Source organism: Haliotis cracherodii, unplaced genomic scaffold (genome assembly GCF_022045235.1).
Source record: "Haliotis cracherodii isolate W230 unplaced genomic scaffold, xgHalCrac1.p SCAF_12, whole genome shotgun sequence".
Lineage (NCBI taxonomy): Eukaryota > Metazoa > Mollusca > Gastropoda > Lepetellida > Haliotidae > Haliotis > Haliotis cracherodii.
The window spans coordinates 17,423,022-17,447,626 of record NW_027266267.1 but is presented as its reverse complement, the minus strand read 5'-3'; the positions used below and the strand labels follow the sequence as shown (position 1 = coordinate 17,447,626).

General features: G+C 40.8%; 2 protein-coding genes across 2 annotated transcripts; both read left to right on the top strand.

Annotated features, from left to right (window-relative positions):
• The first annotated feature begins 225 nt into the window (after positions 1-225).
• Positions 226-3,562, top strand: LOC139457117 (location of vulva defective 1-like). The gene is made up of 4 exons (XM_071238549.1): positions 226-562; positions 1,493-1,635; positions 1,952-2,162; positions 3,231-3,562. Exons 1-4 carry the CDS (start codon positions 226-228, stop codon positions 3,560-3,562), a joined length of 1,023 nt encoding a protein of 340 aa, XP_071094650.1.
• A 1,674-nt stretch (positions 3,563-5,236) lies between these two features.
• Positions 5,237-22,611, top strand: LOC139457116 (uncharacterized). The gene is made up of 5 exons (XM_071238548.1): positions 5,237-5,445; positions 5,898-5,950; positions 6,062-6,157; positions 6,317-6,427; positions 22,355-22,611. The coding sequence occupies exons 1-5, from the start codon at positions 5,237-5,239 to the stop codon at positions 22,609-22,611; spliced, it is 726 nt and encodes a 241-aa protein (XP_071094649.1).
• Positions 22,612-24,605: the final 1,994 nt, after the last annotated feature.

Sequence of the window (24,605 nt, the reverse complement as noted above, 5' to 3'; positions counted from 1 at the left end):
GCGACCGTTATATCAGGCGTGACGTTAACCTATAATTTTTAGTTCGAATTATAAATTCGCCCTTCGCAAGCACAATACCCGTGTTCGTGGGCCTCACAAAAGTGGTAAACGTATAAGACATGCATCACTTTCCTCCAACATCAAACAAACACACATAATTTAAACACTGTTCATAGCAGCACTACTCCGTACTCCACTCACTCACTTACTAACAACATAAGAAACATGCAACTTCCAAGTCATACCGTTTCAGAGTCAGCTCCAGTACTTGCCACCAACAGACGTGTTCCTGTGGAGGGTGTCAGTTTCAGCATCACCTGTACACTAGATGCGGCTCTCAGTGGAATTGTCTACTTCTATAAGGATACTTCTATCCAGGGAGCCTGCACATCATCAGGCACCTGTCGGACACCTGTCTCAGGATACTCTGTGAGTCTGGACAGTACATCCAGGATCCTGACTCTTGACATCGCATCACCAGATTCCACCAGAGACAGCGGGATATGGAGATGTACTGTTGGTACCACAGTGTCAAATACCATCACGCTGTCACAGTTTGGAGGCGGGTTTTATTTTTTTTAATCACTTGCTGAAAAATGAAAACATGATAACTGTGGATAAGAAAAGAAACGTATTTGTAAATCGACTATATCCGAGAGTAGACAGCACATCTAAACTTACAGAGAAACTGATTAAAATACATTTCTTGCATGTAAACAAAATTGACACAAACTGTTACATAATCATAAGAAAAGAGAGTTCATTGCATGATTCATACTATTTCATAAGCACGTGTTAATGAATCCCTATGAATTTATGTATTTTGGTTGCAGAGTGTGTTTATGAATCGCTATTAATTCAGTGGTTGAAGATAACTAACATGTCCATATTCATAATGGTTGATAATTCTAAGCTTTGTGGTCCCTAATACAACCAGAGTATACATGTGTTATTTTCATATGTGTCAAGATTATAAGTAAATGTTCTGCATGGTCATACATCAGACAATATTAATGCTACATTGTTTACCCCCAAAGTATTTCAACTTATTCATGGTTCGTGTCAATATACAGGCAAACGTCGAGGCATGTGATGCTGCCCCCCTCCCCCTCCCCACATAAATTTCATGTTTAACTCTTAGTTTTATGCTGAATGCTCAGTTTCATGTTGAACGCTCAGTTTCATGTGTCTGGGAAGATAGTACAAGTGTTAACTATCTAAAAAATATTTACATTGTTGTGAAACAGTTTAGAATGTTAATATTTGATAATTCGCCATTAAAATATCAGTATGGACATGTTTGTCACGTGATGACAGAACTGTTGACAACTTCAGAAAGTTATATTGCAAGGTGTCTACGGTGAATTATTCACAGAGGCCGTATAGTGTGTTCCTGTATTGATATCTGTTCTTGAGTGGTTGGGCTGTGTGGCTTTTGATGACGTTGAAAGATCTCTATCAGGATTATCATTATATCATTCCTTCCTACCAGCTGTCTTGGACTGGAGCTCTGTGACATTTTCTCCACAACTGACTTCTCTCCGGTCCTCCGTGACCCCACAAAACAACATATCCGTCACAGTGACCACCCCGTGTGCTCCCCCTGCCGCCGTCATCACATGGAGATACCATCAGGTAGCAACTGTATGTCCATCTTGACGTCGTAGACCATCTTGTATATTTGATTTCATCAACATACATGATTTAGTATGATGCATGGTCCTTTACACCTCGGCATCGACAAAATGAGCTCATGTCATTGGTCCGTCCGTTCGTGAAACGGACACACACATTCATACGCGTTCACACACACACACACACACACACACACACACACACACACACACACACACACACACACGCACGCACGCACGCACGCACGCACGCACGCACGCACGCACACATACACACACACGCACGCATAGACACACGCCATCCTATATGTTTACAGAGTGTGAGGGGCGTCCTCCCCAGCAGTACATCTTCCTCCCAGGGATCATGTCCATCAGGCCAGGTCCAGACAACCAACTCACTGTTACTACCAGGAAACACAGCCAGTCTCTACAACAGACAGGTGTCTCTCACTGTCAGTGTGGAACACGACTCCTTTGACCCGCCCACGTACACTAAGTCTGTCACTTCAAATACAATACAGTTCCCTGGTGAGTGCACATCAACTCCAAGTGTACCTGTTGTTGACTCAAGGCCCGTATTGTAGCAGTAAGAAAAAGAAAATTGGACGTCGCCGAAAGCAAAAAGAGTTCTTGGAAAATTCTTGGATGTTCACAATACTTTTCAAAATGGTTATCTGTGTATGTCGCACTGAATCTCTCTCATTCAGTGCGTTTAAAATATGACATAGATGCCAGAAATAAGAAGTTACGAAGCGGGATCTATTTTACTTTTATGCCTGAACAAGGGAAACGTTGACCATGTCAATGAATACTAAATGGGAAATGATACACATACTTGGGTGGAATTCAATGTTTGTAAGTATCCCTTGATTTGAGACACACATAGTTGTGTCGGTATTAGCATTCACAATATATTAAACGGTCGATTTTAATACAAATAACAATTATAGAATTAGGAGATGAACCTGTTATAGTTTCAGTGTTATTTTTTTCGTAATAAAGATGTAAAGGTAAAGTGATGAGTTACGTTGCATTGGTCAAGTGTAATGTTTTAGTTGTGTTGAATGGAAGTTGTCACCATGTTGATATAGTTCATTGATGGTAATCCTGCTTTTGTAATTCAAACCATACCTTCCTGTATTTAACTCTCTCGAAAATAGGAAAGCGCAACCCTCTAGCAGATTCCCTGTATTCATTATCCATACAGTTTCATTTGGGGAAACTGAGGGAGGCAACCTTTGTAGCAATTAGTTCTAAACAAATACACCACTCTTATGAGTTTATATTGTTCTACTGACACGTATGCCAAAACACTGTGAACCGGCAAACACGACCTCACAGTTTGTAATCTACTAGTGCTAAATATACATTTCCTACTCGTCGGTTTTGTGTAAGAAGTGCTTTCTGAGAAATAGTGCCTTTTGCGGCAATTCACTCATCAGCAAAAGCATGTAGATTCCACACACCTGGCAGACCAATCAAGTTCAGGATTCCAACATGTCATGGTAGAAAAAAACATCATAGGCAATAGGCAATGTTTAGATATATAAAGGACAGCTAATTGATGCCAAATGTCAATGTATTCACGTCTTACAGTCCCAGTAAACTCTGTGACACTGACGAACATCAACGCTGATAATGAGGAGATAGGACAAGTGGCGGGTCAACCGCTGACCTTGACCTGTGTGACTTCAGCCAGCTTCCCGACTTCTTCTGTGACATGGGTGACCTTGCCACCAGGAACCACTCCTACTGTCAGCACAGAGACGACATCTGGTGTCCTGGTGAAGACAACGAGCTCCATTACATTCACTGTCAGTAGGAGTGACCAGGGGAGGAGCATTCACTGTCAGGCTGAAAACATCAACGGTCAGACATCACCACAGTCTAACAGAGCAACACTGGAGGGTTGGTGTAAGTTGACATAGTCTAATAAGTCACACTTGGGGTTTTGTGTAAGTAGACCCAATCCAACAGAGCCACACTGGAGGGTTGGTGTAAGTAGACATAGCCTAACATAGACACACTGGGGGTTTGGCGAATGTACACAGTCTAACAGAACCGAAATGAAGGTTTTGTGTAAGTAAACATGTATCTATCAGGTTTGGTGCAAGGAGTCCAAGTCTAACAGTGCTACACTACAGGTTCGTCGTTAGCAGAAATGTATCTATTAGGGGATCAGACATGGTCCATCAGAGCAATGGTAGAGCATCTGTGACAGTAGACTATATATCAGAACTACGCGAGAGGCTTTGTAAAAGTACGTTAAATCTCACAGAGCCAGATTGGAGATTGGTGTCTGTAGGCAGCCACACTGAATGTTTAATGTAGTAGATATGTATGAGTTAGTGTTCAGATACGGTCTGATGTAGCAATGCTATAGCTTCCGTGGACGTTGACATATGTCTGTCAGGGCTACGCAGTAATCAGGCAACACAGTAGTTATATATTTCAATATTCCGTTTTCCAGTCGGACCAGAACAGGTTGACGTCACAATGCCAGACAGCAGTTTAGTTTTCAAGAACAGAAACCTGACTTTGACCTGTACTACCACCGCTTATCCCAACCCGACCTTCATCTGGGACTACAGTGATGGAACACCTGTAGGTGGCAACACACAGTTTGTGTCAAGGTCCTCTACCAGGTGGTCCCAAACTCTAACCTTCAAGCCTAATAAAGACAAGACAGCCGTGAGATGTCAGGTCAGGAACACCAGAACATCGGCAACACACACTGGTTCTGTGTCACTGGATGTCAAATGTGAGTGTTCAAAGATGTTTTCCAATTATCCAGAACATTCGGGAACTTATCAGTTCCTTTAGAAGTTACAAAACTGAATCTTCATGCACAACTCTTCCTCCCTGCAACGCCTGGACATCATGTTGTGACTCTGTTTACGATATGATGATAAACTAAGAAGGTTTACTGTGATACGTTCAGTCTTATATAGTCAGTCCTCACTGTTGCATCTCTTACTTCATGCATTGTCATTTATAGAAGTCGTCTAGGTTGTTCCTGTTTCAGACCCCCCACCCGTCCCTCCTTCTATCACAAGTTTTCAGACTCTGATGTTTGAAGGAGACCGGGAGACTATCAGCTGCTCGGTGACAGGAGGAAATCCTCTAGCTACTATCACGTGGTCCTGTCCGGGGACTGGAGTAGCATTGGTCAGTGACAGTGGTCAGACCAGGACATCTACTCTCTCCTTCACTGTCAGCAGGAGTCAGAACAGTCAGCAGTGTCAGTGTCTGGGGGCGTGGCAGTATGGGACATACAATCTCTCTGATGTCAGGACATTCAATGTCAGTTGTGGGTATCTTTTACTGTTTCTGGAGAGATTAATTCCCCCTCATCAAAATATGAATAGAGGATAGAGTCTGTCCAAAGTCAGGGATCCTTGGTCATGCCACGAGTTGACAGCATTGCCACGAATCCCCCCCAAAATAATGTTCACCACATCTGTTGTGTTTCACTCATTCGTCAAAACAATTTAAAAAAATGATGTAACGCTAATCAGCCACCAAAAAGTGACGGTAGATCGGCGGCTTCACATCTTCAATATATGAAATAATATTCACAATATGAAATAATCAATACTTTCATGCGATTCTCATTTTATACTACAGGTCCCCTAAAACAACAACCGCTTAATGCCGATTATAACATGGCAGGTGTAATAGCAGGAAGCATAATAGGAACCCTCCTTCTCACCTTGTTGATAGGGGGACTAGTTCTGACGGTCCTCTATAGGCATGGATTCAGGTTTGGAAACGTTTTGAAAGGTATATTGTCAAATCTCTTTTTTACCTCGTAACATTATTACAGGTAGAATCAGAAGTGGTGTGGTGATATTTACAGACGGGATGTTTCCTTTCAAAGTGACGTCAATAATTATACATGAATGATGTGTGTAAAAGTGAATGAGCACATCCAGTTTGGGAATGTATATAGAATCAATAACAACATAAACTGTAGTGCACCAGTAACTGCTTCTATGAAGTATGTTGTTTTATTTAGTCATTAACGTCTAACATTTCACATTCTCATTTGTAATATGTGCATTACAGTGTACTATATATGAAGTCTCTATTTTTCAGCAACTACTTCACAAAAAAGGTACACTTCATGAATGAATAAAACGTTTTGAAATAATGTCCTTTGATATAAGGTAAATGTCCTTTTTAATCAGAAACAAAAATCATATATGAAGGTGGCCCTTTCCTTTATTGATTGTCAAAAAACGATTTTTCTTACTTTTGTAGCACGAGAAATCCTGAAATTGAAGAATTGGAAAACATAGGATATTCATCCTTGGGTAGGTTGAAGTCAACATTGTCGGTCAGACAGATTGTGCCTGTGCCACGAATATGCCTGTGCCTACTCCGCGCTGATACCTTTATTACATGTTCATATTGATTTGTTACAGATCAAATCAACAGTCCAGCACACTTCTCAAGCATGGATACAGAGACGTCTAAAAACCAACATTACACACAGTTGAAGATTTATGAAAATACAAATGGTAGATGGATACTTTGACACTCTCTATACATAACAGGTGTCTATCGTAAACTCAGTACTGTCAGCTTATAGGAATGCTATTTAACGTTGTGTTACATTCAGACGAGTCTATAACATTTCAATTTGTTCTTTGGAAATGAGTTACGAGTCATATTTTCAGTCGAGCCCAAAGCAGAGACAAGTACCTACGAAGACATGACTGAAGCCGCTCCTGCATCTTACGAGTCCATCAGCTCATCTCCTTACCAGAACAGCGACGCTCAACCTAAAGGTAACCACCACTTAGAATATGATAGCTCGCATATCATATTGTATACCAGAAGTAGTTTCAAACAGTAGCCTGTTTGTCCTCCTCAGCCCTGATAATTCATTTACTATGTATTATTGTTTCTTTTGACACATTCTGAAATACTAATGTGACATATGAAATTACGTTTCTGGCCTTCAATATATGTGATGCGGTTTCAGATCCTGACTGTGGAAACAAGTAAACAAGTACTAAATGTGATGACATCACAGAACAGTAATGCGGTGTGTGAACTGAAAATTGTGACCTTTCATATAGGGTAGTTTTATTGTCAATATATCACATTTATCCTGTAGTAGTAACCTTTGTTATCTCACATACTATCTGTGTTGAGTTATAATAACAACAAACTGTTATATTCAAAACACATACATGGGCTTTATTTAACGAATACGAATTTTCTGGTACTAAATTTCATGCATTAATTATGTCATTATGTTTATTATTTGTTTGTTTAAGGTTTAATAAGAGCACTTGTAACTGTGACTGGTATCTATATGATCAGTCAGCATCTCTTTGGAATCTAAACTATCTGTAAAAGTAACCAAACTTAAGTTAACTTACGAGTGCTGATGAGGTTGTAATGTCAGCTGAATTATGCATTGTCTATTGTGTTTGAAATCATGTCAGATAGGTGGGATAGCTTACGCAAATGAACATTTCAATCTCACACATTCATTGGCTACACCCTTCCATTTGTGCGTGTCTAGCGTCGCCACTAGCGTATGGACAGGGATGAACTTCGCCATGTCATAAATACTAATAACTGCGATAATCGTGCACAATCATGATTTGTTCTTCCATTGTTCTTTTTCATAGATCATGTTTATTAGTCTGTTATGTTAGTGAAAACCAGCGCGCTCTATGAACACACAGTTATGTCCCGTGAAGATTCCGGAACAGAACTTGTCTTAAGCAACTCATGCTTGTCGTAAGAGGCGACTAACGTGGTCAGGTGGTCAGGCTCGCTCACTTGGTTGATGCTTGTCATCGTATTCCAATTGTGTAGATCGATGCTCATGATGTCAGTCACTGGATTGTTTGTTCCAAATTCGATTATTTACAAACCGCCGTCATATATCTGGAAAGTTTTGCTATTGCTGCATTAAACAACAAACAAACACAAACAAACACATTCATGAGTTTGACTGATAGCTGCCTTGTGTTAAATCATGACTGCAAATCAACCTATTTCTGTCATTTCAGCGTAAATTCTATTGTTTCCTCAAGTTAGGATATTTATGTACCTCAAAAATAAACTTAGGGCAATTATATAATTACAATAGTTTGACATTATCTTCAATTTCCAAAATAATTAATTGCTCTATATTTCTCTCTATTGATTGTTCTAGTATTCATGTTGGTAGTGCTCGGCATCTTTGTGTACATTTTGCATGCTGTATCCATACTTACTTTGCTTTCGTTGTGAGGACACCCAGACATGGGCTAATGTAGAAGATAATTAATTATTCTTTCTTAAAAAAGGACATCAAAATCGATCCCAATTCAAGTTAAAGAAATAATCTTTTCAAAGCTGAGGACAGATCAAATATTCCATTTGAGACATAAACTCGATATTGAATGGGAAACATATAACATATACTATTCACCTTTCTGACCACTTTTAAGGCTCACTTGCAAGTTCAGTGATAAGAAATCACATTTTGATAAAATGATTGACTTCTTATAGTCTATAAAGATTCATGTTCATTGTTTTTTGTTTCTGATTTGGACGCTGATTTGTATGGCACACATTAGAAATAAACCGATTCATACCAAATATATTGTGTTTACTTCGTGTAAAATGAAATAAATTCACTTTAGATATACTGCAGCAGTGTCACCAAGTAAGCTAGATGGATGACTGCTGGTCAATATTCAGACTAAGGGGCGGTCGGGTAGCCTTGTGGTTAAAGCGTTTGCTCGTCACGCCGAAGGCCCGGTTTCCATTCCCCACATGGGCACATTGTGTTGAAGCCCCTTCCTGCTGTACCCCGCAGTGATATTGTTGGAATATTGCTAAAAAGCGGCTTAAAACCATACACACTCACTCACTCAGATTATCCAACTTTTTTTCTGAAATATGTATATTTGATAAATAATTTAATGTTTAGAATATTATTTTTTTTACATATTTGTCTTAATTTCTCAGATGCAGCAGAAATCTATCGCAGGGGTAAGGCTGTGCTATGACATAAGACATTAAGGTTACAATGTCAGTGTTTAAAGAATGTTGCAGCACTACTGCCGTTCACTTTTGCCGTAAATGAAAGCAACAAAACCCTTCCTATCGAAGTCCAGGCCTAGGACCACTGTACGATTCCGACTTTACCACCAGCATGTGTGTATGAATCACTGTCAAATAGTGATGATGCCACGTGCTCGCTGAAACGTAAACATATTTACTGCATTAACAATCGGGGATTTACAGCGCTGGCACGCCCCCTGGATGGAATTACTTAACTTTGGTCTCATGTATAACACTTTTGTGTATGTTTATAAATTTCTGCTACATCGCTTTATTGTGATGATAAGTGTATTTACTCAAATATGGCATCTTTCTCGCTGTGTGAGTGTTGTACAGGCAGCACAAACGAAATCCAGCGAAAGTCCTTTCATATATGTATCAATCTAGAAATACTATGCTTAATATTTCGTTCACAACGTCAAATGAACAACTGGAAATGCCTCACAAACCCAATCGGTATCAAAGTGTATCTTTAAGATTTCAAAGAATGATACCGAATCGCGTTCCCAGGACGAAAGGGTATTCATCGAGTGACCGTCTTAACGTGCAGACCACCCAACCATCCTTTGTTTTATCATTTATATTATGTTCGTTATTGAACTGCTAAATTCATATAGTAAGTTCTGGTCACATTAAAATAGTTTACAAGCCATCGGTTAATGTATACGTGTTGTGAATAGTGTTCAGTAGGTGGATTTCAGAGGAGACATAACATTGCAACAAATAACGGGCCCCTTATCTTATCAGACGTTTGAATATCATGTCCACTATTATAGTGAACCTTTTGTTGCTCGTGTCGTTATCGATGAAATCGAAAGAGTCGCCTATGTGTGCCTGTATGTGCCTATTGTAAACCAAGGTCGGTGACAGGGAACAACATTACTGAAGTGAAAGGGGAGAAGAACAATACCAAATTATTTACATCCTGATTCTAAAGATATCAACAAGGATGTATACTGTCTTTCACGGGTTCAATTAAGTTCACTTGACTGCCCCAGGAGTTGCAATCGAATATGCACCAGATGGTCCTCTTTCAATATTTAGGAGACCAGCAACTAAAACATGCATACTTAAATTTTATTACAGTAGTTTTCTGTTCTGCATAGGATTACAACCAATGTTATTTACATATGTGCTGTACAGGATTTCTACAGACATGGCATTGTGGAGAGTATTCAGTTTAGCTAAGTGACGTGTGGTGACTAATGTACGATCTGATAATTACTGGCGCAAGGCGTGCCTTATTTGTTGTGAGTTTGAGAAAACTACACGAGTGTATAGGGATGAGTAATCGTTGGAAAATCTAAAAATAAACTTTACTTTTATCTCACACATGTATAAAGATATGTGTACACACGAAATATACAAATAGTTATGAGATTAAAAAACAGCAATAACTGACAATTATTACACTAGAAACGTTTGTGACAACGCTTGAAGGGAGACAAGGTCTGTTACAGAGACGAGAGAAACGTTGGCCCATTTCCGTTTAGGACACCGTGAATAATTGACGTGTCGGACTACAGGACTAAACATACAGCATGATTAGCATTGGGGAGGTAACTCTAACAGGGAAGTATTAGTTCATGGTTATATAAAATATACACACTCACAACGTTGCGGATGTAAATTCTAACAATATCTGCATGTCTCCACTGATCTCGTTTGTGGTCTCGACACAAACCGAAACGGAACACAAGTTAAAAAAAACTCACAATCAATATTCTCAAACATCAAAATAAAATGTAAACCTATTTGCGACTTGATTTGTATTGTATTTGTTTGCTTTTGAGATGCAGACAGAAACAAATAGATAGAAAAAAGTAATTTATTCTTGATCAGGGCTATATTTGCTGATACTGGGCCATCAACACGGGCAAGTTATATTCAGACAATAAATACATTTGATCAAGTTGCATGCTCGTCTCGGTACAACATGCATATCTTAACCCATGTGAAAAAACAACAACAAATGTATGCGTGTGTCTGTCTGTCAGTCTGTCTGTACATCAGAGTTAGGAATATAAAACAACACCTGAGAAACCATATTTAGTGTCTGATCGGGATACGTGTATTAACAATTAAATAATATGGTAACCTCTGTCCCATTATTTACACCAAGAGGGGTGCTTTCGATTTTCCTATCGTGAATTTTCTCTATTTGTCAAACAACATATTTAATCTTTTTTATGAAAACTGTGGCGGGTGCAACCGGTTGAGTTGGACAGATCACGTACCCTTTTCGCGAACATACTATAATGGTATAAGGGACGCAACTCTCCACACCAAGTACGTAAATATCTACAACGGATTTAATCAGTACTATATACTGGGCGGATTTTCTGGTTCTCAGTGTAACCCTAACCGACTTCTCTCTGCATTCGTGACCAACTCGTGTTATTCCGGGACAAGCCGAGTAGTGACACGTGCCCCTCTCGTGGCCATGTTTGCGACAGGGTTCCGTCTAAGCGCAAACGGGCATAGGTAAAAGAATTGTCAACTCACTACATAATGATTCACTAATATGTTCCCCATATATCATATATATTCCAAATACAGTTGAACATCACATCGGGACTTACAGTCTTATACAGTATGATTGAACAGAGTCAGCTGTTTCTTTGGTATATTTTTGCAATACATATGTAAAATCAATTTTTTTCTGAGGGATTCTTTGACCGAAGTACTTGAAGTCATATACGCATTCTGGTTGGTTTGTCGTATTTTCGCACATAACATTCATCGATAGGGGGACGGATCTTCTTGCAGGCTACGGAAAGAGGCGAGCGGTGACGAATGCCATCTCTGCTGCCTGGTCCGTATCACATATCTTTATTTCATTATTAAGAGAACTAGATATATTTGTTACAGGTTGTTTGTAAACTTAGATTCCTCCGAAAACGGTCACAGCTACATGGTGGATCGCATACCACAAATCATATGCGCACATACATGAACAGATTTCGAGAGTGCATACTGAAACACTTGGAAAACGCTTGTTTCAAATTGAGTAATACTTGGCGTAAAGCAACAAGAATGAAATGAAGTTGTTCAGTGCATGAGATAATCAGACAACAACGTCGCCACACCACTTTCTGGGGTGGTACACTGACACGCAATCAACCAAGTCATCGTGCCTGACACGCAATGAACCATGTCACCGTGCCTGACACGCAATCAACCAAGTCACCGTGCCTGACGCGCAATCAACCAAGTCACCGTGCCTGACACGCAATCAACCAAGTCACCGTGCATAAACAACCGCTCCTTCATCACCTCTCACAACCAGCATAGGTTACAGGAGCTCAAGTCTAACTCGGAATCCCCACGGTGTTTGAATATTGCATTGTGGAAATTATTCTAAAACCCCAAAACACCTTCTTATTGCCATTCTCTTCCGCATCCAATTTTACAATCTAAATTTTAAAGCACATTAGAACAAGTGTGTTAATTGATAAATGTGCTCTTTACCAAAATACATGTTTTTCTTTTTACAATAGTCACTCAACTCCTATTCTATCACCGTCTTGTAATTTTTATCATTTTTGTTTGAAGCAGCATCTGGTGTTCATGCCACTCCATCCCTCCGAAGGTCACCAGACTCCATTTGGCTTGTGCTGGAATGGCACAGGTTTGTCACGAATAAGTCAGACGACATTCAACATCGATTGTGTCCTCCATTGGCGTTAACTGTCACACATCATGTAACACATTTCAATATTCGTGTTTCTGTTGTCGTCCATCGTTCTGTCTATAATGTTATTAGTTCCAATTCGGAAGAAAGGAATTTGGCATCTATATTGATTGTGTGGTTGATACACGTCATCGTATCCATATTGCGTGGAGTGATGCTCATGATTTCATCGACTGGATTGTTTACAGACCGCCACCATACAGCTGGACTATTGCTGAGTGTGGTGTTAAACAACAAACAAACAAGAAAAACACTTTCCATTCTATTTCGGAAGTTAATGCAGTGTTGAATAGTATTTCAGTCATATCACGGCGTGCCATCTTGATGTGAGAGGAAAGTCTGAAATGATGCAGGTCCTACACGTCTAATACTGGTGAAACCGGTCAGAAAGGGCGTGGTTCTTACAAGATGGTTGATAAATGTTATCGTATCCCAATTGCATGGATTCATGCTCATGATGTCAACCACTGGATTGTCTGGTCCAAACTGGATTATTACAGACCGCCATCATATAGCTGGAATATTGCTGAATGTGGCGTTAAACAACAAACTAGAAAACCAGTCTCCACTGAAGTCAGGGACCCTATTTCGGAGGTGAATGCAGTGTTGAGCTGTGTTCCAGTCATATCACGGCGTGTCCGCTCGATTTGGGAGGAAAGCTTGAAATGATGCAGGTCGGAAACGTTTAGCACTGGTAAAGCCAGTCAGAAAGAGCGTGGTGTTTACAAATTGGGATTTGGGATTCAAACCCACGATCAGGAATCCTGGTACGACAAAGGGACGTGGCAGCAAATTGCGGCGCCACCAGGTAACAACTTGACAACATAGCTAATTGTAAAACTTCATTAAAAACACATTTGCAAGTGTCATGATGGAAATCAACACATCACACATTTAAACAGCCGCGTGTTCTTACAAGATGTTATTATGTGACAATGAAAGGAGCATGAAACATATGTAGAAATGTATGCATGCTTATCGTGGGTTTGTGGATTTTGACTACATTCAGCAGTATATCAAGCATGAGGTAATCAGACATTGTGACATAACAATCGATCCTACCCTGCAAACACTTGCCGGGCCGTCACCTCAAGGTAAAACGTTTATAGTTATTGAATGTCTGGCTATAGATATGAAATAATTATCCTCATTTATGTCACTTGAATTTGGAATGACAAGGGTAAAATGTGACCCAGATCAACTTTATGATTGACCTTTGGACTCGTTTGTACAATTTACTTATGTGGTTTGATATCCCTGTTTGTACTCATACTGTGAAGAATCTCTATGCTTGTTTACAAGGTATCAAATGAATACATCCAGAGCAGCATGGCTCAACCACATATGTATATATCCATCCTCATGACAGGCCGGGGAACGTTTCAAAAATAATATGACAAATGCAGACAGAATTTGAAGCATGGCGGAAACCTATGTGTATCCTCAACTATAAACAATAAACCTATGAATTACCCGAGTGTCAACACATTAACATTTGATCTCTGCTTATTTGTATTCAGATGTATATATCCAGGGCAGCATGGCTCGACTACACCTGTATATATCCATCCTCCTGATAGAGACCAACATGCATTTCATATGGCGGTGTTCGAGTAGGTGGTGACAGAACACAGACGTAAGAACTACAGCTGACTTTGGAAGATAATTATAACTGATCAATGATAAGGGGTTTGAATTGAAGAATGACTTAGTTAACTGTATCAACGGATATCTATGTAGTCAGCATCCTTTGTAACTAGGATTATACAGATTGTCATGTTGTAGTCTTCAGTGTTACAAGCACAGATATGGGAGCAGCCTGGCTGTTGGGACACTCCAGATCTTGAGAGTTCGTATACATCATGGAGGAAAGAAGCTTGCTCCACACTAGTCCATTGGTATTCGGAGGAAATGCCTGCTGGAAGGAGAGAGATACAGTCGTTTTATATGAACGCAGATGGACGATGGTTAAACATGCATGTATACATTCTATTATCAACACCGAAACATTTACTATACTATTGGAGCAGGATTTAATAACCTACTGACAGCTCGGAGTGACGGATTATCTGTCCTGAGGGAATTAATTTGTCCTGAGCCTTGTCACTAGTGGAGACATCATGTCAGTTCCAATAACGGATTGACTACGTCACACACAGACTGACGTCATAAACAAGCAATGCGTCATTATTCATTTTAAGCAAGCGATGACTTAATATGACGTGGCGTTGCTGTGGTACGCTTCGCAAACAATGAAAACAATGTGACAATGGAATGACGTAGACAATTAGCATGAAGAAGAAATTTTAATGCTCAGTGAGAACTTCTGAAAATAATTGCACCCTTGCCCCTATCGATAAAAAGCTATACTACTATTTGGTATCATTTTTTGCCTACTGATACAGGGCTGTAGTATGGAAGCGTATTCGTGCCTCGGTGTAAAATATAGCATCTATGTATATAATATTATCTACGTACATACACCACACACACATACACACCACAATACGCATACATACCACACAACACATACCCAACGCACACACACACCACATCACACATACACACCACAATACACCACACAACACATATCCAGCACACACACACACACACACACACACACACACACACACACACACACACACACACACACACACACACACACACACACACACACACACACACACACCACACCACGCATACATACCACACTGCACATACACACCACACGAACACAAACACACAAACACACCACAATACACAGCACACCACATACACAACACAACACACAAACACACATACACCACACCACACCACACCACACATACACACTACAATACACCACACAACACATATCTAACACACACACACACACCACACAACACAAACACACACACACACACACACACACCACCACCACATACACACATACCACACCAGAAACACCACACCACACATACACACCACAATACACCACACAACACATACCCAACCCCCCCACACACACACCACACATACACACCACAATACAACACATACCCACCACACACACACACCACACACACACACACACACACACACCACACCACACATACACCACACACACTCACACCACACATACACAACACAATACACCACACAACACATACCCGACAGACACACACACACACACACACACACACCACACATACACACCACAATACACCACAATACACCAAATACCCAACACACACAACACCGCACCCTTCTAGTATATACATTCAAAGTAAGCGGTCCCAACAACTTAAACCACAAATAGAATATATATATCACTGTCCATTACCAATCCTCCTCGCTTGTTATTCATTTTATCTCTGGAACAAAGCACATTACAGCCAAAGTGGAAACTAGCTGATGTAATGCCTTTGTACGAAAAGGGAGATCAATCCCACCTTTCCAACGACAGGCATGTTGAACCCTGATTGAAGCCAGTAACTAAGGACTTTGTTTCATATCTAATTGAATAATTCGTACTGGAAAATAGATAAATTAAGAATTAAGGAATATGTTTTGTCTTAAACAACTGATTAGTCAATTCACGAAAAACCTTCGAATCTCGCACAATCTCAAATGAAAGTGCCGCTTGGTCTCGAGCGGCAGTGATCGGTCTCCAATTCGCCTCCAGGCCCGCTCTTCGGTGTATGGTCTCTGACATTATGAAACACTGGCTTGTCAGGTCAGTTGTTGATAAGATAATTGTCTCCCTGTGTCAAATTTCACGAGTAAGATCAACTTACATAAATTACACCAGGTGTTCGTGAAACTGTGAGCACATCCTGCCTTTGTGGTAGCATCCCTCGTTACGGCCTGAACAATGCAACCGCCCAAGCCTTAATTGATGTGATTGTGTAACATGACTAATTAGGTGGCATCCTATCCCGATCCTCGCCCACGTCCAACATCATTAGTTATCGTGATGGTAGGACAACTGGTGTGTGTGATCCTGAGTGCATGACGTACATGCCACACCGATATTGGATGCAATAATGATCTGCACAAGTAGCTGTCCGTAAAGATCCCGGGTAGAATAGGTTTTCAACAACCGATGCTTGCCGTGAAAGGCGACTAACGGGATCGGGTTGTCATGTTGACTGGTTGATGCTTGTAATCGTATACCATTTGCTTGGATCAATGCTCATGAAGTCAATCACTGGATTGTCTGGTCCAGATTTGATCGTTTACAGACCGCAGTCCTATAGCTGAAATATTGCTGAGTATGGCGTTTACCACCAAACAAACGCACTCTTTCTACAGAGCCTACCCTCAATCGCTACTACTGCTACCACTACTACCTCTATGTGTTCTCCGGGTGACCCCGGGCAGAACAGATTACCCCGGGTTGAACAGATTACCCAGTACCTGACAACACAAGTAACACATGAAATTCCTTTTCACGTGAAGTTCAAGCCTTTTCAGTGGACTGGGGCCGGTTATTTCTTCAATGAATAATACTGATATCTAACATGTCTTGGATCTTAGGGGCCAATCATTCTGTTACAACATACCCAACTAATCACGCTTCTTATATCCTCAACCATTAATGTCTTATCTAGTTGGTGACTATTTCTCTACCGTATCATTAACATTGTCACAGGAAATTACAGTCATCCACTCATCACGATATTTATGTATATTATGTATTCTTGTTTCTCTGTTCATTGCCGACTCAGACAGAAAGGCGTTGAACAAAACTATGATCGTAGGTTCGAATCCAGATTCGCTATCATTATGTTTCCAGACTCGCGCTGTTGGGTTTCACCAAAGGTGAAAGGTCTTTCCTCCCACATTCCACACCGGAATATAACTGAACTACTGTTCAAGGTGACGTTAAACCAAACCAAACGAATTAAAAATGGAACCTGAATGTTATTTGGATGCACATTGGCGAGCAAATTAAACTATGCCAAACTCTACATCAGGCTCGATATTATAGACAAGAATATATTCGAAATGTAACGTTAACTATTAAAGTCATGAAATCAGCAAATGGACACATGTCATGTACTGCAGCTGGCAGAGGTATACAGGCACACAAGGACTTGGTGGTATATTGCAGTCACTGTACACATGTAATGTACTGCAGCTGGCAGTGGTATACAGGCCAACGAGGACCTGGTGGTATATTGCAGTCACTTTACACATGTAATGTACTACAGCTGGCAGTGGTATACAGGCCAACAAGGACCTGGTAGACTATTACAGTCACTGTACACATGTAATGTACTGCAGCTGGCGGTGGTATATAGGTCAACAATGACTTGATATATTACAGTCACTTTACACAGTATATGTTTTCCCGGATTAAGTTACAGTCAAGTTTCGTTATTCCGACACTCGTTAAACCGAGAATCAGCCCTTTCCGACACTAATGATGGCGACCGATTGAATCAGTGCTATTTATACCCGTTATCCCGAAAGTCTCGCACTCCGACTCCGACACACATAATTTGCAACGAATTACCGAAATCACTCATTAAATCAGTCTTGTTGATCCGACACATTGATCAGCGTCCTTTGTGGTCATCTGCCCGCGAGTACACAGACCGTGTTTGGATGCGAGACGACTCGGCTGGTCGCTGCATATTACAACGGCTGCTGAGATAAACTTGCTTAACAATAAACAATTAATGAACAATTAGTGTTTGTATCGTTATCCATCGTGTAGTTGTCCGATTTTCGATCACGAACGTCGATACTTCTAAATTTCGTTGATCCGACATACTCGTTAATCTGACATAATCATATGCAACCAGCCATGTCGGATTAACGGACTTGACTGTCTGTTGACCGTGCATGTAGAAGACTGACAATACATCGTATATGTCGACAGTGTAGTAAGCATATAGGCGGAATATCATATATATTTACCGTGCACGTAGAAGACAGACGGAATATCATAAATATTGACCGTGCATGTAGAAGACTGACGGTAGATCGTATATGTCGACATATATAGTTAGGTATAGTTAGCATATAAACGGAATATCATATATGTTGGCCGTATTTGTAAAAGACTGACGTTATATCGTATATGTTGACAGTATAGTTATAAGAAGGACGTTATATAATATATGTGGATCGTGCTTGAGAATACTGACTGTACATCGTATATATTGACAGTACAGTTAGAATATGTACGGAATATCATATATGTTGACCCTGCTTGTAGAAGACTGACGGTACATCGTATATGTTGACAGTATAGATGGAATATGGAAGGAATATCATATACATGTATGTTGACCGTGGGTGTAGAAGACTGACGATACATCGTATATGTTGACAGTATAGCTAAAATATGGGCGGTATATCATATATGTTGATCATGCATGTAGGGGACCGACGGTACATCGTATATGTTGACAGTGGAGTTAGAATACGTACGGTATATAATATACATGTGTGTTGACTTATTGTGCGGAGATGGACGGTACATCCTATATTGTGACTGTATTGTGAGAGTTAGTACGGTGCATCGTATGTGTTGATTGTATTGTGAGGGGATGGACGATACATAGTATGTGTTGACTGTATTGTGAGGAGATGGACGACACATGGTATGTGTTGACTGTATTGTGAGGAGATGGACAATACATGGTATGTGTTGACTGTATTGTGAGGAGAAGGACGACACATGGTATGTGTTGACTGTATTGCGAGATGGACGATACATGGTATGTGTTGACTGTATTGTGAGGAGAAGGACGATACATTGTATGTGTTGACTGTATTGTGAGGAGATGGACGATACATGGTATGTGTTGATTGTATTGTGAGGAGAAGGACGATACATGGTATGTGTTGACTGTATTGTGAAGATATGGACGATACATGGTATGTGTTGATTGTATTGTGAGGAGATGGACGATACATGGTATGTGTTGACATTATTGTGAGGAGATGGACGATACATGGTATGTGTTGACTGTATTGTGAGGAGATGGGCGATGCATGGTATGTGTTGACTGTATTGTGAAGAGATGGACGATACATGGTACGTTTTGACTGTATTGTGAGGAGATGGACGGTACATGGTATGTGTTGGCTGTATTGTGAGGAGATGGACGATACATGGTATGTGTTGACTGTATTGTGAGGAGATGGACGATGCATGGTATGTGTTGACTGTATTGTGAGGAGATGGACGATACATGGTATGTGTTGATTGTATTGTGAGGAGAAGGACGATACATGGTATGTGTTGACTGTATTGTGAAGATATGGACGAAACATGGTATGTGTTGACTGTATTGTGAGGAGATGGACGATGCATGGTATGTGTTGACATTATTTTGAGGAGATGGACGATACATGGTATGTGTTGACTGTATTGTGAGGAGATGGACGGTACATTGTATGTGTTGACATTATTGTGAGGAGATGGACGATACATGGTATGTGTTGACTGTATTGTGAGGAGATGGACGATACATGGTATGTGTTGACTGTATTGTTAGGAGATGGACGATACATGGTATGTGTTGACTGTATTGTGAAGATATGGACGATACATGGTATGTGTTGACTGTATTGTGAGGAGATGGTCGGTACATGGTATATGTTGACTGTATTGTGAGGAGATGGACGTTACATGGTATGTGTTGACTGTATTGTGAGGAGATGGGCGATGCATGGTATGTGTTGACTGTATTGTGAAGAGATGGACGATGCATGGTACGTTTTGACTGTATTGTGAGGAGATGGACGGTACATGGTATGTGTTGGCTGTATTGTGAGGAGATGGACGATACATGGTATGTGTTGACTGTATTGTGAGGAGATGTACGATGCATGGTATGTGTTGACTGTATTGTGAGGAGATGGACGGTACATGGTATGTGTTGACTGTATTGTAAGGTAATGGACGATGCATGGTATGTGTTGACTGTATTGTGAGGAGATGGACGATGCATGGTATGTGTTGACTGTATTGTGAGGAGATAGACGGTACATGGTATGTGTTGACTTTATTGTAAGGTAATGGACGATGCATGGTATGTGTTGACTGTATTGTGAAGAGATGGACGATGCATGGTATGTGTTGACTGTATTGTGAGAAGATGGACGGTACATGGTATGTGTTGACTGTATTGTGAGGAGATGGACGATGCATGGTATGTGTTGACTGTATTCTGAGGAGATGGTCGGTACATGGTGAATGTTGACGATAAAGGTTCTTCGTGTATGTTATCAGTTCATGCTCAGGCTTATGATCTATTGGTTTCTCGGGCGTTTTCTTATGGGAGGAGCTACGGTCAGGAAGACATGATGCCATGATGAACAAGGTCTGGACGATTGACAGCTTGTATGACAAGGCGCGGTGGACTGTCGATTGTATCACAGATGCTCGGAGACCTTGGTGTGCCGCATATCTCGCTTCTGAAGCGCCGCTGTTCTGAACTGAACTTCATCAACACAGGTAACATCTTATGTGTTGTATGACAATTAACCTCTAATGTCTAAAAGTTCGACAAACAATCACTTTTGTCAATTAATTACCGAGTACGATTTGTGTCTTGTTGATTATTGAAACTTTTATTGTTCCGAGCCTGATTTGTGTTAGATGAATGGTTTCTATCCTCTGATGATTCCGCCTGTAGTTAAAGAAGCAGAAACATTCATGTCAAGCATCACACGAGCCAGTGTTTTGATAAGCACATTTTATCAACAATATCTTCTTTTGTCCAAGTAGGCTTACGTCTTGTCTCATTGTCTGTCGTCTGTTCGTCCGTCCTTCACGCAATAACATTCGACTTCCCATAAATCCCAAAGTGTGTTTAATCCTTGATATGTTTTGTTAGATCATTTTCTTTTCTCTGCAGATTTTATTCCCTTAACTCCAAAACCGTTTTCCCACCATGCATAGGTATACAGAGAAAGATTTATTGTTTAGGTAACATATTTCTTTACAATTTGTATTTTAAACATCACGAACGCAAGAACGTACGCAAACACACATGCACTATATTGATCAAAATAATATAGTATTTCTTGTCAAAATCCCTATATGTTCCCTCATTCTTGAAAACCGTATTTCCTATCCCTGTGTGGACATTGTTTGAACACAGCGAATATAGCGCTACGTATTTGTTTAGTTACATGTAAGCAAGATAATATAGCTTCATATTCAAGTGATGGTGTATTGATGTTACACAGTGGCCTTAATACTTACGGTTTTATACAGGGCATACCAGTCAATTATAGTTTTATAGTCTTTCAGTGGATATAAGTTGATCGTCATGTTTGAACACATGTTGAATATAGCTACTATACTGAACCGCAAAAGAAACGTCAACCCAAATTACATTGCATGAAAAGTTGTCATTAAATATCGGGGTAATTTTTGTCACAGTTTCTAAAATTTAACATTACCTTGTCCGGAAAAATGAAATTTGATGATAAAAAAAACAAAGCACATGACAATAAAACAGCTCGCCAAAACGCATCACGGCAACGGCCATTTTAACCCGATGCACGTGAGTTCCGTGCAAATTGAAATGCACATGCGTTCCCCCATTTCTTGCCCTATAAAAATCCACCCAGATCGGATAACGTTCCACTGTCACGGGCCACAGCGAGGACCCATTCTGACACCACGTCATCGCCGGGACCTTCTTCAGTGGGCAACACAGCACCAGCATTGGCGCCACCAGCAGTGGAGATGATTCCTCTTCTCAGACGACAGCCGTTACTGTATCGCAACAGCAGATGGCAGAGAGAAAGAGAGAGAGAGAGAGAGAGAGAGAGAGAGAAAGAAAGAGAGAGAGAGTCTGGCGACGCCATGCGGAACGTTATTCGGATGCTTGTGTTGATGAGAGAGACTCGTGGGGTGGTCCGAGAACCATGGTGTGGGGTGGAATTGGTCTTGCACAGAGGGTCGGCCCTGTAGTCTTCCAGAACATCGGTCCAGGGAGAGGCAATGGTGTCACAGCAGCTCGGTACATTGATCAAGTCTTGAGACCACACGCCATACCTCATACCCCCATAAACCACAAGTTTAAGCATGATAACGCCCGTGCCCACACTGCGGGAGCAACAATAGACTTCCTCCAGCAGAATGGCATCGGAACCATGCAGTTGCCTGCCCTCAGTTCCGATTTGAATCCCATTGAGCACCTGTTGGACGAGATTCAAAGACGGGTGAATGAACCATTCTGCCTCCTTTGAGCCTCCAGCGACGACCTTGCAAATTTTATGGTCGCACACGGGAGGCACAAAGCTCGCCATCCTGTGTAAAGGCCCCATAACAAACCACCAAGGTGTTGACAACACAGACCAATTCATTTTCCAACCCAGTACTTTTTAAGAGGTGACTACTTTTGGAACCCCTGTGGAATCCGGGTAAGTATTGGTCCCTAGCAAGCTATGCTTGTCGTGCGAGGCAATTGAATGGGTCGAATTGATATGGAGCGTCAACGTACCATGACGGTGTGGATCGTTGATCGTAGTATCAATCATTGAATTGTTTGATCTGGACTCGATAATTAATAGACTGCCGTCACATAGCTGCAATGTTGCTAACACACACACATTTTGCTTGGAAGCGTTAGTCCCATGCAGTAATATGAGCCTACTACGCAGGTATATTAGTCTCATGTAGGTATATTTGCCTTTAACTGCCAGGCGTACGTTTCTGCAAGTTTCTGCAGTTATATGAGTCTACTACGCAGGTATATTAGTCTCATGTAGGTATATTTGCCTTTAACTGCCAGGTGTACGTTTCTGCCAGTTTCTGCAGTTATATGAGTCTACTACGCAGGTATATTAGTCTTATGTAGGTGTATTTGCGTTTACCCACCACGTGTACGTTTCTGCCAAGGCCACTATATCCCTTGATGATAACGCTGATGATTTTCTCGCGAGACGTTCTCTTATCAATTAGTGGTTGCACTTAAAAGCAAACGTACGTAAAGTTTTATGTGTGGACTTTTGTAATGACAAGTTTGTTCAAGCATGTACACATGTATGCAATGCAGCCCCTCAAATCGGACAGGGGCGGTCGGATAGCCTAGTGGTTAAAGCCTTCGCTCGTCACGCCGAAGACCCGGGTTCGATTCCCGACATGGGTACAAAGCGTGAAGCCCATTTTTGGTGTCCCCCGCCGAGATATTGCTGGGACATTGCTAAAAGCGGCGTAAAATTAAAATAAATCACTCACTCAAATCGGACAAAAGCGGCACACAGGTGTTCCATGTCAGCAGTGACCACGTGACACATGCTGGCTCAGATCAACATCATGATATATTGCTGTACCGTTATACATGAAATACATCAACGTTTTCATGATTTCAGATTGCCAAAAGCTGCGAGGTTTGTTGACAGTTCGATGAAGCTTAACCACTGATTCATTGTATTACATTGTTTATGCGTTAACGGCGTAGTCAATGGTTTGAGTGCAGCTTCCCCACCTGTTAAACATACAATTATCATGCAGCATTTATCTGCAGTGTAGTGTTCACCAGACACATTACTAGAGTAAGCAATGTACATCATGTAACTTTACCTGGCGTATGGTACCTGTGGCATTAATTAGCGCATTAAACCATACTGATGATTACATGTATAATCCAAAATCGATGTTCATGAGGTCTGGTCTTGACGTGATTATTTACAGGCCGCCGTCATATAATTGGAATATTGCCGTGTGCGACGTTAAACCTGAAACAAACAGACAACGAATACGAGTTATGTCTTTTTTGACAAGTGCACAAGTTGCATTTAATGTCCGTCTCCACGTATTGGATTCATTTCCTGAAGGCAGCCTCTTGTTCAAACTGGAGCCATGGAGCCATTTCAATCACGGACCATATGCATATGTTTTGAATACAAATCTCTCACTCTTACATTCGAATATTCAGCATAAAACATATATGAACAAGCTTTGCGTTATCACTTTTCTACAAGCAGTCGAATAAGGGGGATAAAGCAACCCTTACTAATTAGGATCTTGTTAAGTTAAGAAATCCTTTGTCCATGTAAGATGATATTACCAATAGTCAGCTTCGATAACAAGCGGTAGCTCTGGCCGAACGGCCAAACTGGACTTATCATTGTGTTATATGAGCTGTGGTGCACTGACTCGCGGTTTTCGTTTTCTTGTTCTGTTCGTCCTGAATGTTTCTCCGAGAATCACAACAAACAGCGGAATAAAGCGCGAGCCA

Bases quoted from the DNA above. Each gene is read 5' to 3' on its own strand.
- LOC139457117 (XM_071238549.1), top strand. From the start codon at position 226: ATGCAACTTCCAAGTCATACCGTTTCAGAGTCAGCTCCAGTACTTGCC. The intron at 1,636-1,951 runs GTAGCAACTGTA...ATATGTTTACAG, and splicing joins TCACATGGAGATACCATCAG to AGTGTGAGGGGCGTCCTCCC. The intron at 2,163-3,230 runs GTGAGTGCACAT...CACGTCTTACAG, and splicing joins AAATACAATACAGTTCCCTG to TCCCAGTAAACTCTGTGACA.
- LOC139457116 (XM_071238548.1), top strand. From the start codon at position 5,237: ATGCGATTCTCATTTTATACTACAGGTCCCCTAAAACAACAACCGCTT. The intron at 5,446-5,897 runs GTAACATTATTA...TTACTTTTGTAG, and splicing joins TCAAATCTCTTTTTTACCTC to CACGAGAAATCCTGAAATTG. The intron at 5,951-6,061 runs GTAGGTTGAAGT...GATTTGTTACAG, and splicing joins CATAGGATATTCATCCTTGG to ATCAAATCAACAGTCCAGCA.